Source organism: Amblyomma americanum, chromosome 3 (genome assembly GCF_052857255.1).
Source record: "Amblyomma americanum isolate KBUSLIRL-KWMA chromosome 3, ASM5285725v1, whole genome shotgun sequence".
Taxonomy (NCBI): Eukaryota; Metazoa; Arthropoda; class Arachnida; order Ixodida; family Ixodidae; genus Amblyomma; species Amblyomma americanum.
Genome location: NC_135499.1, coordinates 198,867,732 through 198,885,848, shown reverse-complemented (window position 1 = coordinate 198,885,848; position 18,117 = coordinate 198,867,732). Strand labels below are relative to the sequence as shown.

General features: G+C 46.2%; 1 protein-coding gene across 1 annotated transcript; it reads right to left on the bottom strand.

Moving 5' to 3' along the window:
- Positions 1–36: 36 nt before the first annotated feature.
- On the bottom strand, positions 37–13,989 carry eEF2 (eukaryotic translation elongation factor 2). Its single transcript, XM_077659559.1, has 9 exons — positions 13,868–13,989; positions 12,266–12,480; positions 11,873–12,066; positions 9,480–9,688; positions 7,375–7,705; positions 4,734–5,085; positions 3,318–3,828; positions 1,193–1,718; positions 37–482 (listed from the first exon to the last, which is right to left on the bottom strand). Exons 1-9 carry the CDS (start codon positions 13,868–13,870, stop codon positions 289–291), a joined length of 2,535 nt encoding a protein of 844 aa, XP_077515685.1. The 5' UTR covers positions 13,871–13,989; the 3' UTR covers positions 37–288.
- Between the last annotated feature and the right edge of the window lie 4,128 nt (positions 13,990–18,117).

The window sequence follows — 18,117 nt, the reverse complement described above, 5'->3', positions numbered from 1 at the left end:
AATAAAAATTCAAGCATGAACACACACACGCTGGTTAAGTTCCACAAACTTTTTATTCGCGGAATAGCTCTGTAGTGCGCCCGTAACCAACGTTCTGACAGACACGGCGGGACATTAGAATAAAATCAACAATAAATGAAGATGTCCACACAGTGCAGAATAGAGCGTCGGTCCTTTCCATATCTTTACATAAATCTCCTCCTATAAAAAAAAAAAAAAACTCGGGGTTGACCAACGGAGGCGACGAGTACTGGCCAGTTGCAAGAGTGGTGTTAGGCTTGCCGGCGATTATAACTTGTCGAAGTACTGATCCAGGTCTGGCAGAGTGTCCTTGAGTCCCTTGCGCTTGCGGGTCTCCATGACGACGTTGTAGGGGCGGGACTTGCCGTCCAGTGGGTCACCGGGCAGGATCTGCCAGTGGTCGAACACGCACTGCGGGAAGGCCTGGCCTCCAGTGTTGGAACGCAGGTCCGCTGTGAAACCTGCAAAAACAGCAATTGCTGCAATGCTAAGGCACAGATGCAGAGCTCTGACTGTATTAAGATATACAGGCAAAATTGTCTGCCCCTACGAACTCTACGTGAAGAGTATAAATAGGAACTATACTCAATTTCATACATAGCAGGCAATGCTGCAGAAGTATGTTTGCAAAGCCATATTACTGCCACGTGTCATTCGTCCTTCTTGAAGCTTCGGCAAGTGTTTGGACGAAAACAAAGAGCGGTATAAAACGACTGAAGTATGGAAAATTAGTCAAAGCTATGAGGATATCAGTACTCTGACCCTCTAATTTTTCACCGCGTGAGCAACTTATTAGGCGCGGGTGGAGTAAGGGTGATTCGCCCTGCCAGACTGCCAAAGTCATTCTTACTTCTCAATGGGTTGGAGGACAAATGTTGGGAGAGGTGTCATTCACTGCCCTTGGTTGTAGGGCGAACTACTTTTTGGGCACGGTCTTAGCCTGCGCAAACAGGCACTAACTTTGGCAGTGCTGCCTGCTATGTATTAAACTGTATAAAAACCTCAACTGCCATGCTACACACAATGCAGTTACAGGACCCCCACAAAGGCCTCCATGACTCCTGGCACACAGGAAGTGCAAATGGTTAGTGTACACAGTAACCAGAAAAGCAAAGGAAACAATGGTCTAGAATGCATGAGTTGCATGTCAATCTCAACCGAGGCAACGTACCAAACGACTCGTTGACGGGCAGGTAGGCCTTGACCACAAACATGGGTGTGCCAGCAACCTGGGATTCCTCGAAGACGTGACCTCGGCGCCGGTTGAGCACTCCATAGATGCCACCCACAGCATTCTCTGGACATTGGATCTCCACGAGGTACACTGGCTCCATAAGCCTTGGTGATGCAGTTAACATGCAGGCATAGAGGCATCGTCGGGCTGTTGGGATGATCTGGCCACCTCCACGGTGGATGGCATCAGCATGCAGGGTAACATCATGGATGTTGAACCTCACACCACGCATGTTTTCTTCACAAAGGACAGATTCCTTAGTGGCCCACTGGAAACCAGCCACAACTGAGTCCTTGATTTCGTTCAAGTACTGCACACCCTTGGTGACGTCCACAAGAAGGTTGGGGCCAGTGCCTTCAGGTCCAAAGGCCCAGATCTTACGGGCCTCAGTGGCATCCCATTCGTACTTGTCAGAAAGGTAGCGGGCACGAACCTTGAAATCGTCACGAGGGTTCACTTGGCCCTGCAAGGAAAGGCAGCAGCTGTCAGAATTCAAACAAATAATTTGGACACGCCATGGTGCAGATTTAATACCACAAAACAAAGAACTGACAATATCAGCCCAAGGCAAGTGAGCTGGACCACAAAAGAGCTACACATATATTGCCAAGCATTTGCAAAACTAGAAACCAAACACAAGTCAGTCTTGGATTTATGATTATGCACAAATATTGACCAATGAACTTTCCTTACAACTGCTTATGCAGGCACTCTTTTTGTTTCAACAAAAATTTGTCACATAACTTGCCAACAAGAAGGAAGAGCAAATACTGGAGGTTTGACGTCCGCCACAAAAGCATTAAAGGCAGCATAACCACACTGAATGTGGGTTATTAGAATGTAGGCAGACAGTTTTTGTGAAAATATGAGATGAAACTCTTAGGTTGGTATAGATTTGAGGATTTTGCCATTGTATTCGTGATGAACTTTTTGCTTGCACTTCAATGAGGGCCTTTGCGGGCCCAAAGAAAGGCCACCATCCCGACGTGGAATCAGCACCGGCAGAGGTTGTGAAATCGCGAAGGTCAGCAACCCTTCCAGTCACCGCAGAAGTGCTACAGACCAAAGAGAGCTGGGAAGAGAGCGAGGCATTCCACGGGACCAGTGAGGCGCACGTGACAGCTCCAACAAGACTGAAATGTTGCTAGAGGCGTCATTCACTGCCCTTGGTTGTAGGGCGAACTACTTTTTGGGCGCGGTCGTAGCCTGCGCAAACAGGCACTAACTTTGGCAGTGTTGCCTGCTATCAAGAGCATGTCGCTAGGAGTTGTAGCTAGCTGCAACCTCGGATGACATTTCTGAAACCTTGGCTGCGTACTTGTTCCTGAAGTTCAGCATTTCCAATGCACTTGATGCCACAGAAGATTGTGCACTGTACAAAAAGGGCATTGCGGGGGCAAATTCTCGGAAATGTCCTTTGCGTGCTGTCCCTGCTGTCGTTCTCAATTTCTTTTTAGGTCGACTTACATTCGAGGAACTTTTATTTAGCTTTCAACCTTCAGCTGTCTGCTTAGAATCGAGGCCAGCCTAGATAGTGTAAATATGGCGCTTGTAAAGGCATTTCAGAGAGGAAACTTCAGTATGTCACAACCTAGTAACATGTCTGAGCTGATGCTTTACCCTTTTCCTCTTTTAGTAACTGTCTGCAAGACCCCCTTCTGCTGAAATGGGTTACAACTGCACCATATTCTCCCAAACTGCTGATTGTCGCTGAATGAATGCCACTTTCTTGTGGGGTCCTTCGAGGATGGGATCTGTCCAGTTTGTTCCCAAGGAGGCTAACAAGGGACAGGCACCGAAGGCATTGGACCCAGCAGCTCCTTCAATGTCCCTCTGTTTGCATTCGCAACTTCTCTATAGAACGAGAAGCGCGCCAAGACAGAGGTGCCCCATCACAGGTTATTATACGCGGCCCAAAACACATAAAACCAATACCATGGCATTCATCTTTAAAGCCCATGGTTTGGAGCCTTAAATTCTAGCATGACTGCATCAGAACTTCAATTACCCTCGGACAACCCCCGTACTGCAACAGCGCTATGCATCGCAACAATCTACATGCCTTGTCAATGTCCTCAGGCAGGCCATCAGGCAGTGGGCATGCCTTCATGAAGAGACGGTTGTGCTTGTTGGGAGACTTGGACAGGCACATGATGCTAGACTCGTCCTGGACAGATTCCCTGTAGGAGACAACAGGGTCTGTCTTCTTGAGTGGGATACCCGCGTGGTCTTCCTCCAAGTCCTTGAGACAGATCTCAAGGTGCAGCTCACCAGCACCAGCCACAATGTGCTCTCCAGACTCCTCAATGATGCACTGCACCATAGGATCTGACTTGGCCAGGCGCTTCAGGCCCTCCACCAGCTTAGGCAGGTCCGAGGCGTTCTGTGGCTCCACGGCCACACGCACCACAGGGCTCACAGAGAACTTCATGACACGCATGTTGTGCGCATCCTTGAAGGTACTGATGGTGCCTGTCTTGACCAGGAACTGGTCCACACCGACCAGACCACAGATATTGCCACAAGGCACATCCTCAATCGGTTCCACATAACGGCCCATCATCAGCACAGTCCTGAACAAGGAAGAAAAAAAGAAAAGGGACACTGTTACCAACAAAAACTGCAGTGTGAAAAACAAGATCTTGTGTGAGGGCGATTGGATCTGTCCATATGACCTCCATGGTGGTGCAACAAGCTTTAATAGCTTAATACAGAGAGACAACTAATCTTATTTGCCGATTTTAAAAACAACAAGTTCCTTTAACAAATAAATTATGGCATGATTTTACAAACAAAAAGTCAATAACAAGATACTGCAACAGTTATGTCACTCAAATCTTTGATGTGGACAGATGCAACCTGTCAAATCTTACAGCTAGCTTGCAATTAATATGCAATAAGCACCACTGCCACCTTTGCCTAGGCTGCATTTGTTAACAGCACTGTACATGACAAAGACTATTGCAAAAGAGCTCAGACAAGCAAGCAAGAACAAGCACAAATTTAACTAGTTTTCTGAAGCTTCTTGTTGGGTCCTTAGAGGATGGGACCTGCCCAATTCGCTCCCAAGGGGGCTAGACGAGAGACAGGCACCGAAGGCATTAGACCCAGCATACGATGTTCCTCCGTTTGCATTCGCAACTTCTCAGATTGCAAATGAGAAGCGCGCCAAGACAGAGGAGTACAGAAAAAAATTCCCTGGCATCAGAACGGTTGCAGGTGTGGTCTTCTTTGAGCAGCCATCATTCAAGAACACAAGCAGATGGAAGCCATCAGACACCACTCTGCTTTCAGATCACCCTTCACCTGATGCTTCCACAAAGAATACCACAGCCTGTGGTTTTATCCTATAAAACAAAGCCAAGAGCTATAAGGAAGGACCGCAACACCTGTTGGCATGCACCAGAATCTCGCTGTCCCAATAGCTCCACCAAATGCTGATGGCACCCCGGTTATCTCCCAAACACCATGTGCTCACCTCTGGATGGCCTTTTCAGCCAGATCCTCCTTCTTGCCTGGAGTGTAGTTGGGGCCCATGATGCGCACCTTCTGTCCAGACGATACGACGCCAGAGAAAACTCGCCCAAAAGCATAGAAGCGGCCCTTGTCAGAAGTCGGCACCATCTTGGAAACATACATCATTAAAGGACCTTCGGGGTCGCATGCTTTCACGGCTACAGCAGCCTCATCGTCCTGGGGGCCTTCGTACAGGATCTCCATTCGGTAGCGCTGAGCGGTCACAGGAGATGGCAGGTGGATTGTGATCATCTCAAAGAGCGCATCTCCAGCTGGCAGCCATGTCCGCATCACAACCTTCAGCAAGTTCTTGCCTGCAAAGATATGCACAGCACTATTACTGGAAGTTTGTGAGCAAACTGCACTGAGACTGAAAAATGCAGTCAAGACAAAATCCTCACACAGACAACATTCCAACATTGATGACAAACACCTATGCCAAGCAAAGCATCCAGTACGGCTACCTAGTTTGGCACGGAGGAAGGAAAGAACGCAGGAGAGGGAATTGCGCTACATTTTTTTTGAAGCCGGCTCCCTCTGCGCCCCCCTACTTGGCAGTTGTCTCGGTGCACTTGCGCACGTACAGTAGACAACACTGCTGCGCCCAGCGTTACTATTGGCTGCCCTGGCGGCAAAATATTCCTAGTAGTGCTTGCAAAAGAGACTTCCGGCACACTTTCTGGCGTGCAGCTCGAATAGAGAGGGCCTCTCCCGATTTTCCTTCCTCCATGGTGTTGGGTGTCGGCCGTTTGGTCGTGGTGCGCGCAAGTGTTTTCGTTGTGCGTGATTAAACTATGAATGCAGCTAGCAATGGTGCCAAGAAGAAGCAAAAGCAGTTCTCGTTGCAGGAAAAAGTGGACATACTGCAAGAATTGATGAAAAAAAAAAAAAAGACCTCTGCAGACGTGCCGTTGCCCCACCAATGGTTGCGACCATTTTGAAGGACCAAGCCAAATCCTCAAACTTCATTGGGAGTCGCAACTTGCTCCAACAAGGAAACTGCAGCGACTGGGGAACTTTCAAAATTTGGACAAAGCCGTTCTCACATGGTTTAAAGATGCCAGACTACAAAACGTTCCAGTGTCTGGCCCAAATGCTGCAAGAAAAAGCACACAAATTTGCTGATGCACTTAAAATAACTGGACGGGTTCGCTTTTCCGTTTCCGTCAGAGAAACAGAATAACTTGGCAGGTAGTCTCAGGCGAGGAAAGGGCTGCTGAGAAGGTGTGAATTTTTGCTGAAATGATCGTTTCAGAGTGCTAGCTGAAGGCGCATTTATTATCTGCTGCCAGATCGGACGACGCACTTCAAAGGAGAGCAGTGCAAAGGAGGGAAGTCGCATCTTTGCATGAATGTCCTGCTCTGCTGCAATGGAACAGGCACGGAAAAAATTAAGCTACTCATCATAGGCAAGTACGTGATGTCGGCAGCGTACGACTACCGTGCGAACAAGCGTGTGTGGATGATGAGAATCGTTTCCCGAGTGGCTGACCAAACTCGACAACCAAATAAGGAAGGATCCTTCCTGAAGAATTATTTTGAACTGCTCAGCTCGCATTGTGAATCAGAGCACATTTGCACATTCGCCTAGAGTTTCTGCCGACAAGCACACCAAGGCATCATAGTGAAATGTGAAGGCAGGCCGTATGCCTACTCGTTTGCGGAAATAAGAGCCTTGTGCAGCGGTTGCTCATCAACCTCCGCCTAAAGCAGCCGACAGCAATAAGTATTTGTCAGGACGTGGAAATGCTCACAGGAGCTTGGTGGAACTTGAAAGCGGCTAACACTAGCAACTGCCGGCAAAACTATGCAGCTTGAAGACGACTTAGAGATGACTGCTGCCCGATGTCTTTTGGTTCGACGACTACGTGGAGAGCATCAGCGCAGCACTAACCTCGGCTGACTTTACAACCAAGGGGACCATTAACAGCGTTCTCGACATCTTCAATGACGATGACTACCCAAAGGAAGACGACTGTGGGGCACCGAACACTGAAGAGGTCATATTGAACGACGTTTTATTCCACATGAACGAAGTCCGTACTGTCATTGCACGGAGCAATGATGCACCCGGTAAGGTGTTGCACAAATTGGAAGGCGTAGCAGCATTTCTAATCTGCTGTGTGTGCTGCACGTGCCAGAAGAAAACAGATTTCTTCAAACAGAGCACCTTTGAAGTGAGTGCAACACATTAATTTGAGAGCTTGCTTATCTGCCCACTTGTCTACTGCCAAGATAGGTCATTTTCATTCCATTTTACCACTGGCTTATAACTGTTTTTCATCAGAAAGATATTTAAAAATAACGAATGATTTTTGGCTGTCTCACGTGGTTCATTATGTCAAGATTTGACTATACAACTGGGCATAATGCCCACAACCCAGTGGGCAGCCTGCCACAAAGCAGGCTTCAGACAAACAAAAAAAACAATGGCTAAACGAGGAGAATAAGTGCTACAGCAGTAAAAAATGACAAAGCCCTAGCACCCCGATAAAAATCCACAAGATGTAGAAAATGCTTTGTGACCTTTCTGTAAGGGTTAATACGAAGCATCAGCTACCAATACAACTTGAAAAAAAAAAAAGCCCCAGCAATGCACTCACCTTCCTTCTCCTTGTCGTCACCCTTGAGCACGATGTTGAGCTTCTCTAGGAGGCGGGCAGTCTCTTCCTTCTTGTAGTTCATGATGGAGTCAAAGATCTTGTAGATCGGGTCCAAGATGAACATGGTGAAAGCCCGCTTGTAGTCTGCGTCAGGCTTCTTAGCCCACTTCTTGGTCTTTGGGTTGTAGAAGTTCTCACCCCAAAGGCGGCCCATCAGCTTGTCTACATCAATCTTGAACTTCTCGGCATAGATCTCGGCGAACTGCTTCAGCGTGAAGGCCCAGCCGTGCAGCCCCGAGCCAAAGCCCACGTTGCCCTTGGATGGCTCCACCTGTTGGATAAACCAACCACACAGCCAAGCTACATTTCAAAACAAAACGGTAAGCATAGAACAGGGTGCTAAGCCCAGAGACAGGTGAATTCAGCTCGTTCCACCTATCCTGACTGATGCCCATTCCAATTGATTCATATATAAATGATCTGCATTAAATCCATTTTGTCATTTTTCATCAAATGGCCATGGCAGACTAAAATGTGCCCACTATGGAGAAATGCAAATTACAGAGTACCCAAGGACTGCACAGCTGATATGAACATCACCTCAAGGAATTCCTACAGTACCAGGTTTTTAACCCAGATTTATAACTGCTACAATTATGAACTGCCATGCCAAAGTCATGCAATTTTCTGTTGACAATGCAACTGATTTGAATTGCTGCACAGGTAAACAAGCAAACCTGGCTAGCATGCATGACTGGATGCCAAGCCTCCACTGGAGGTTTTTCCAGAGAACTTGAACCCTTTTGATTGGATATTGCAAGCTGGGGAGGAACTGCCTTTTTTGGCCTCCAATTTTGTCATATTTGGATTCACGAGGCAATTTTGCACCTGACAACAAATTTTTAGAAAGAAATGAGTATTTGCTTTGTAGCAGCGATTTATATTTCCGAAAGCGTACGCGTTGCCTTTTAAATACAGGTCAAATCGTGCCCCCTAGTCTCACGCCTCCACGCATCACCGGTGCTGTCTACACCAACCGTGTACTCATCAACAATATTGATTCGATGGACGAAGCTAGTGCCCATGAGAGAGCGATAATCTTTGAATCACCGAGTCTTGCTTCTGTGGCTCCACCAAGAAGAGACTCAACTGGGGGCATCGGCAAAGTGGCGGCACTATGCAACCTGATTATGCCTCTGGTGCATTTGTAAGTGTCTGGACTTATCCCTTATACATGGACATGGTTGGAAACATAACGCGATAGCATTGACAGCCCCGTGTAGCAGGAAAGCCGGTGGAGGCATTAGCCGTGAGCGAAAAATCCCAGAAGCACTAATAAATAAAATCGAGTCTGAAATTTGTCCAGTTGCGGAATCGAACCGGGGCCTCCGGAGCGAGAGATGAGAAGCTAACCACTCTGCCACGCCAGCTCGATGGTTTGGAATGAACAAAGGCCCCTCTAGTGAATACGGTGTTGTCTTGTCTCGTATTTTTTACAAGGCCCCTTTCGGTGCCACCAAAACGATGCCTCGGCAGAGCTCGCATGTGACTTGCCGTCCGTGAACCCTCTTTGCAGTTGTTATGCTTTTTTTCGTGCAACCTGTTTATAACAATTATCGTTAAACTCTGAGAGAGTGCATTCAGACTAAAACTAGACCAATTGCAGTTAGTATAATTTGAAAACAATTTGACTGAGTCACCATATTTAATCTTCCCTGGTACAGTTGAACCTGCTGCAACTGGGCCTACTAATATCGAGTGTAGCATCAAGTCCGTATGATAAACTTCACTGTGGCTTTACAATTACAACATTAAAATTACCTGCAAACATGGACTCATAACATTTTGAGAACTTATTTTACAGGAAAAGTAGAAGCATATTTGAAATGCATAAAGCGGGCAAGTTTCACGACTATCTTTTAAGAAACAAGAAAAATTGTACCAAGAGGTTTGTCCCCCCTAACCGCACATGCACGAGTGCACTTTCTCAAATCCTTGTGAACGTTGTGTAATTAAGGTGTAAACAATGAGAAACTTATCAAACACACAGACATGAACAAATTGACCTATGTACAATGCAGCAACATTATGAAATGGCCGCACACCTTGATGTCACCCATTGGGCCACTCTCATCACCGTAGGTGGCAATGATGACGTTCGTGTTCTCCACAGTCCGCTGGAAGGTCTGGTACAAGTCCTCTGGTTGCAACTGCAGCGTCAGCAGTGCAAGATCCATCTTGTTCATGAAGAGGACAGGCTTGATCCTTTCAGCAATGGCCTGCCGAAGCACTGTTTCCGTCTGGACACATACACCTGCCAAGTGAAAAGTCAATTGGTGGTCATCAAAATATCCTCTTGTGCAAAACATGTACAACTATTATAAAACAAACAAAATGTGGCCCCAATGGCTCCTGGTGCCACTAATTTGCCAAATGGTCCCCAGACACTTCAGAAACCTCTGAAGTCGCAACAAAACTAGACCAAACAAAAAAAATACCTTCCATCACAAATGTATTCTTTGGCAAGTCTGCGCCATCTAACGCAGTGTCGGCGGTAACGTGTTACTTTTTTCGGTAACTTAGTAACAAACTCCTTACCATTTCGGAACTGTAACAGGTAATATACTAACGTTAACATTTCTTGCTAACATGAGGTGTCACGTTGCTATTTACTTTTTATTACACCCCCCCCCCCCTTATAAATAAAGTGCAGCACCTAAGTGATGTTCCAAATAAAAAAACGTACAGGTGCTCTCGACAACCCTTGTTGCGGCTCGAATGCGTGCCATAAAACACTTGCCCTTGACGACGAACCTAACTAAAATAAAAAGAGTACCCATAAAGCACGAAACACGTGCATGAACACGCATTCACACACTTGCCTTCATCTATCTCCCCTTCCCAAACTAAATAGTGGAAGCATGCTGAGCATCTTGGAACATCACATTTTTCAGAATTGCTGCAAATTTGTCGAGAGTTCAGCGATGTTTTTTTGTGATGATGGAGTGTCATATTGTGTTTAATATCACATTCAGAAAATGACCACCATGTGCCAGAGTTAGAAGCCATCACACGCAACTCTACAGGCAACTTTAGGCCACTGTAAAATTGCTAAGCTCCTGCACATTTGCACATAGCATTCACATTAAATCAGGATTTCAGGTAATATAAATGTTTGGGCCAGAAGTTTTATGTGCAATATGAGCTTTATAAAATTGTTACCATGAGTTCTTGCAGCAAAAACGCACTGATTAAAATTTAGGGCGATAAATTAACGGCAAAGTAACGTGCGGTAGTGTTTTTGGTAACGAGTCACATTTTTTTCTAGCTAACAAAGGCCGGTAACCCGTTCCTTTTTTTTAAAGCGTAACTAATGCATTTAGTTTCGGTAACGTCTACAACACTGGCCTAACAGGCTCTGGGTGTGAGTTATACGTCCCGTGCGCATGCATGGCAAAAACAGGTCTGCCTGCTCATCACTTCCTTGTCCAGCCACCGCCTTACTGGTTCGTTTCATGTGACCAGGGCCACGCTGCCTGCATTTGTGACTGGCCAGGGCATCGCCATGCCGCGGTGTTTCACGAGTGTAACGAGACGGCCAGGCAAGCAAGCGCGAGTGATAGCGTGTCTCTGCTTATGCACCGCTCGCCGCGGCCATAATGCTTTCAGCATGCATCTGCGCTGCGTATTATCTACGAGGGACGCGGTATTTCGAGTCTATTGAGACCGGCCAACTTGGATGTCTCTGGTGCTTCTTATACCGCTGCAAGGGTAGCTAAACTATACGGACATAATGAAAACAGGCAAGAAACAACCAGCTAGGCCCAATTCTTGCACTCTTAGCCTGGTGAGTGTTTGAAAGCGCTATCACTTAATTTGGAAACGCGCGATCACCAAATATTTGTTTTTGAAACGCGCAATCACCGGATATCATTTGCATTTGAAACTCGCAGTCACCACATGCCATTACCATTTGCTTGCCTAGCCACGTTGCGATTTGCGCGAAACAAGCTGGTTTTCCGGCCGCTGTTACATATCACTCAGCGCGACCCTGGTGGCGTGAAGCGGGAGCTCCGAGCAGAAATGGGGCCGAGAACCCACAAGCAGGCCCCGCTTTATTTTGGCCACGCATGCACACGGGACACAAACTAACCCAGAGCGTAACGTTAGATGGCGCTGACTTGCTACGCAGAGCACCGTAAGCATGCTCTAGACAGGGCCTGCTCACAAATGTACCTTTCCGAACACAATGCACATGAGGTTTGTCTCTTATGGTTTCCGAGTGCTTTAATGGCTTGTTTCAAAATGTCGTTCACCTCTGGCCTGCAATGTCCTCCGGTTCACCAGTAAGCCACAGGCAGAAGAGACAAATACAGTGATCTAGTCACAGCATTGCATTGGACTTGCTTTCCAATACAAAACCACCTAACCCAAAAAGACCTGAATGACACTGATCTATAGCATTCAACATGTCAGCCAAGGACTGCACGGTACGTACCACTGACACAGTCGACGACAACAAGAGCGCCGTCTGTGACACGAAGAGCAGCAGTCACTTCGGAGGAAAAGTCGACGTGTCCTGGAGAGTCAATCAGGTTGATGAGGAAACCCTTCTCATTCTTCTCACGCTGGTTGTCCTCCTTGATGAATACCAGATCCTTGTCAGCCAGCTCGAAGTACATTGACACCGCACTGAAAAGAAGCGTTGGTAACATGCATTCAATGTCAAAGCTCCAACACCAGACAGACAAAGGCCCCATCTGCATCTCATGACACTAATACAGGCAGGCTCTTCCTGAACAAGTCTCATTTAGGCCCTGCATTTCCATTCATTTTCAATCAATGATAATTCTATGCAGGCAAAAATGCATGCCTGCGTGGAAACACTCACGTAGATTTGATGGTGATACAGCGTTCCTGCTCGTCCTTGCGCGTGTCTGTGAATCGCATCTCGCCAGCCTTGGCTGCAGCAATGATGCCAGCCTTTGACACCAGGGAGTCTGTCAGCGTAGACTTGCCATGGTCTACGTGGGCTATCACGGACATATTCCGGATATTCTTTTTCTTATTCATAAGCCCACGGATCTCGTCCACCGTGAAGTTCACCTGCAAGGCCCACGTCCACTCATAAGCACAAAACCAATGCCATGTTGAGGTTATCAGCCATACAGTAGATTTTTTTGCTTGCCTTCATTGTTATTCACTAACACTGGTACGGCAAGGTATGCACAGCTACCATATGCTTGGCTCTGGAAAGGACCAATTCTGCTAGCTTAAAACTGCACATAACATTCCCAAATGTTCATGCAAGCATGTTTTCAACATGCAAATAAGCTTAGAAAAATAAAAACTCAAGAAATGGTTTATTACAGCGTGTCTTTTCACACTTGTCAGATCCAGCTCCCCCACTAGTGTTGTAAATTTTCGTTATAATCTTTAGTTGTCTTATCCTTCAGCTTAACACTTGCATCAGTCTCCCGTCGCCAGTGCGGCCAAAATATCAATAAACGGCCAAAATTCACTTCCAACGGCAACCATCATAGTAAATTAAATAGGGGCAGCGCACTGAAAACTACAATGACCGAAACAAAATGCCTGACAAAGGGCGCAATATGCTACATGGCTGCTGACAGGCAGACAAAAAGGCTCGCGACACACCCCACGTGAGCAAGGCTTGCCGTTTTCGCGTCAATAGTCACGCGACTACCATAAGCTGACACTATCGGGCGAACAAGTGCCACCCGCCGCGCTCAGCGGTCTGCGCGTTCCTCTGCGATCACGGACAAGATTACAATGCCAAGACCAGCACGCCACGTGTCGGGGACGCTTAGCCGAAAACGCGACCTACATTGTGCGCACACCTCCCTGAAAACATACCACGCAACTTAAAAAATGGAATAACCCTTAATCTCAAGTTATGCAGTTTCTGCCCGCCACTGTAGAGCGTTTAAAATATCTCTACCACAGCATTTCGAAGAATTTTCATTGATTACAAAAAACACGCATCTCTGATGTGCAACTGCGCAGGGGGTCCTGTCTCGACAAAAAATCGCAAGACGGGCTTCTACAGCTGCACTAACCCCACTATGACCCGTCACATACCGCACGGAAACTAAACAAAAAAGCGACATCACGACAGCACCGCTGTCATAGCCCCAGGCAGTAATACAGGGTGACATCCGCGTCCTCATATCAGCTGAACGTCAAGTCTGCTTCCGGCAGCTAACGTAGAGTAGAGCTAAAAATCCGAGTAACAATAAGCTATAAAACCATTGCTCAACACCATCTTTAGTCAAATACGTATATTATGCAAGAATGACCCCATCTGCCTTTCCTCCCGAGACATTATGCCGGCCAGACCGTGTCCAGAAGCGGTGCACAGTAAGGAACACTAAAAAATCCTAATGTCCGCAAATAAAAATTCACTGCTTTTCAAGTTCACGAATGTGTTGGGAATGGGGATTGATAAAGATTGGAGAAGGATGTCACGTACCATCTTGAGTTTTTAAAACTTTTCTTCCGATGGATAGAACTTCGGTCGTACCACTATGGCGGATACGAGTAAAAAGGACCAAGCAGTGGTAGCGCTGGTGGCCAGGTTAGCTTTTATGTGGCCAGACCAGGCCAGACATTGGCTCGATCTTAATCTCAAAACGCAACTTTTGTCCAATTGCTTTTCTTTTGAACACACAGAACTTGAGGCACATATCTTGTTTTTTATATTTTATTGGTAAATTTGTGTCGTCTATATACTCAAAATACAACTATAGTATACTAAGAATGCGTCCAATGCGACATCATGAGCTCACGCATTGCCGTCAACATCACGGCATGGCAGCGCCCAAGCGTTCAGTGCATGGTTCAGTACCTTTACGTGCTTCGTTTTCTGCCTATTTAATTGTGGACCAAATTAGCGCCAAGTTTACCTTGAAAAGATTGCACCCTTGATTTGTCTGATTGTTCCTACTGTCTGCACCAAAAGTGCTGCCATCATGTCAGTCTTGACGAGCGTAATTGGAGCAGCTGGCCGCTGCTTCAATACGATGTGAGCAATGCTTCAGTGTCTGCCGCGTCTGCTGCTCCAACTGAATGCTCCAACGCTTTTAGCTGAAAGTTTTCTTAAAGTTTTGATTCGTCTGACATTTTCTTGCGTCGTGTCTCAAGCACTCTGCATTGAACGCGCATGATTCGTTGTCTCATGCGCGTCCGTTTTTAGAGGTGGCTGATTGAAGATAGCCAGGTTGAAAAAGCAGACATTTATCTAGGGACTTTAGCCCTCAGCTGTGTATTTAAATTCTCGGAAGTACAGTTAAGGGTAAAAATTATCAGAGTACAATTCGCTGCTGGGCTCCACTGGTAAAGACAAGACATGGTCTGTTGACATTGCGTGTAAGCGATGAGGTTGCATCTATCCAACCCTCGGCTCACCGCTGGCCCCACATACATCGCGATGAACGGTGCAGGCCACTTCTTGCCTCATTCCGTTCCGCAACACTACAGCATGCCCTCGGAATAGCAGCTAAGTGATCCCAAGGTAGCCAGTTATCGGCGACTAGTTATACGTGCTGGCTATGGGGCCTTGGACTAGGCGTCACAAGGGATATAGCTTCAATCTTTTTACTTCAGTAAAGGTGTCCTACCACCACCGCCAGCCGGCAGCGAGACTTGCAACGTGAGGAACGCGGCAACAAGCGTGCAGATGCTTAGCATGCGCGACCTTGACGTCTTCATTAAATGTACAGTGACATTCCATACTGCCCATTTTCAAACTTTCTTTCCTTTGCGCAGGTGCACGGGGCTCGCTGCGCAGTCCGGTCAGCTGCTGCAGCACTTAATTCTGTCGCCAGAGTTGCAGCAAGTGAGAGGCCGTATGCATCAGTTCTTTCCTCGTCCCAGCGAGCACAAGAGGATCGCGAAGTCTGGTTTCAAGACCCGCATATCGACCAAAAATGGGAGAAAAATTCTGTTCCGTCGCATGCTCAAGGGACGGCATGTCTTGTCTCACTGACCACACTTGTCATCAAATATTCAACTAGACATGTAGAAAAACGCCATTAAAGAACTTCTTTGTATACCCATCTCACTTGTTTGCTCAGTTATAGTAGGATTATTCAGCCCTTAAATAAAGAACTAAAGGTTAACAAAATAGTGGTGCTTCACTCGATATATGTGAAGACAAGTCCCCACACCAAAACGTACCAGACCACTGTTGCAAATTTCTAGTGCCCATAGATCACCACCTTACCAGTCCCCTTTTTGATATACTCATTACAGAGATATACTGGGTCACGGTCTTTCCTGCAGCTATGTGCAGAAAACTTTGAAGCTACCATATGGAGCAAAAAATTCACCGGACAATCCAGATTCATATATTGCATGGACACAGGGTCCATATCATCGTTCACTTCTTGATTTCATCAGATCAGTTCAACTTTTTTCATTTATTTAAGCATCTTACTCATCTTTCACTTTATAGTTTTTATGCCCTGAGGCAATAAACATCGCTTCAAAAAAAAAAAAAATGCTCACTGAATCGTCGAACACAACTGGCTATTGGCTGCAGCATGTGTATAAATGGTTGCAATTTTTTTTAATCTTTTTTTTTTACTCCAGACAAGGCGAACGCCACTTGTGATACAGGACGGCAGGGCTATGAATGTAGTCGCGCACAAGAAGAGCTCATAGCTAGTTTCATGAGTGATTACCGTTATATGTGCTCTCGGGCTTATGAGAGACATGGTTCAAAAAATTTCTTGCCATGTCTAAATAGCCTCCATGTTTCGGCCTCTGCAGACAAAGATGCTTTGATTTTCACATTGTAAGCTTCAAATAAAATGATTAGTGAACTGTTCATATAATTCTCATTAACTCACTCTTATACCTTGAAATATCAGGTAAATCAAAGGTTTATGTTGCGCAATAAACTCTGAAAAATGGGTTTGTCACTGATCACTTAGAAGATTCCTGGAACGAAATTCAGATATTTTAAGATCTGGTAGATGAAACTTAAAAAAGGCCATCAAAAAGTAATTTGTGCGGGCCACAGGCCATGCTGCAAAGTTTATCAGCTAGTTTGCCACAGTGGGCGCACTCTGAATTGCTCTGTGCTGCTTCGAACTTAGTGCACTTCCGATACCCATGCAGCCACTATACACTGCTTCCGCTCCTGCCTTCAAAGCTTGGAGATTCAAAGTGAAGGTGTCAGGGGACAGAGTCCATTTCTTAGGGTAACAACAGTTGCCAGGCTGAGCAAGAGAGAGAACATGTGAGGGACTGGCATTCCAACTCTCCTCATCAATGAATGGAGAGAATTATAGCACTGCATTATCACATGTGCTGTTGGCGGCTGGCAGTACCATTTTCTTTTTCCTTCAGCGGCAGCAAGAGATCTTATGGGCACTTTGCTGGTGGAGCAAAGCAGCCTTCCCAAGAGGCGGGGCGTGAGCACCGGCAGGCCGGACAAAACCAAGCCAATTCCAGTTTCACTCAAATATTTCTGTATACCAAGTGACAACTTGCTCGCACTCCGCCGATAGCCACCTGATGAGAAGCACTGAAAAGGCAATGGTGAAAAACACAGCTCAAAGAAATACTTTATGAACAGTGCGATAACAAAGCCATGCAAAGGAATCCTGCTTCTCACACCATTTTCTTAAAAAAAAAAAATACATTAAAAAGCAGAATTTCTGGCTGCACCCTTCTGAACAAAAGTGGTTACACATTTCCTCCAGATGTCTCGTCTTCTACAGTAAACTATTATCAGCTTTGCACCTCACACGATTACATGTAAAACCAGAACATAGTTGGAAAATATATATGTCCATTTTAAGGTGCTTCTCCTACAATTTTGCCAGCATGGAACATTACTGAATTTTTATTTATACATTCGGTTCAGCAGTGCTATTTAGCAGCTTCCTTACAGTTTGTACACTTCCTTGCACTTGCAAAAACTTCTTGTGCTGATTAGGTTCATAACCTAGAATCTACAAAGGTGAATAAGAGTGAGGGGTCTCGCAGCTGTAGGAAATCGTGCTGCTGACACACTGTCATCACCAGCCATTGCCATGTCCATAACAAGCATGCCCACGTAGCCAGTCTTGCGAAGCCCAGTCCAGAAAAGCAGCAGGGTCAAGTTGGGGTACTTGTTAAATCTGAGTCTTAGAGCAAATGAAAAATGTAAACTTCATGCATGAGCACCCATCCTTGTCTCCTTTGTCTTTTGATGTGCTCTTCGTACATTCAAAGACCCGGTACTACTAATGGACAGGCACTGTCACTAGCTTCAACGAAATTTATTCGAGGCTGTGTTTGCAAGGCTGGAACAGTAGACTGCTCGCCACTGTCCTCTACAGCGATGTGTTTTCGCCTCCACTGCTGGGGGCTTATACCGCGTTCACACAATATTGCAACATTTTGCACCCATCCTTAGTGGAGGTGCTCTGCACTGCCGTTACTCTGCATCTTTGCAGAATGGAAACTGAATTAAAAGTTATGTTTGAATATTCATTCTATTGCAACGTGGTCACATCCAAGTAAGCAGCATTTTTTTGCTAGAGATTCAAACCTCAGAGCAGTTCATAAATCATGACTAGAGCTGTCAGCACAGCACCACCTGGCTGCATTCCAACATCACAGAGTAACTCTGAAGGCCTGATCGTCTTCTAGCCTTGGCACTGCCAGAAAATAACAGCCAACTGCGTGCCGCCAACATCAATGGGCACCAAAATCCCGAGCCATATTAAG

Bases quoted from the DNA above. Each gene is read 5' to 3' on its own strand.
- eEF2 (XM_077659559.1), bottom strand. The intron at 5,086-7,374 runs GTGAGTGCATTG...ATATCTTTGCAG, and splicing joins TGACGACAAGGAGAAGGAAG to GCAAGAACTTGCTGAAGGTT. The intron at 483-1,192 runs GTACGTTGCCTC...CTGTTTTTGCAG, and splicing joins GCCCGTCAACGAGTCGTTTG to GTTTCACAGCGGACCTGCGT.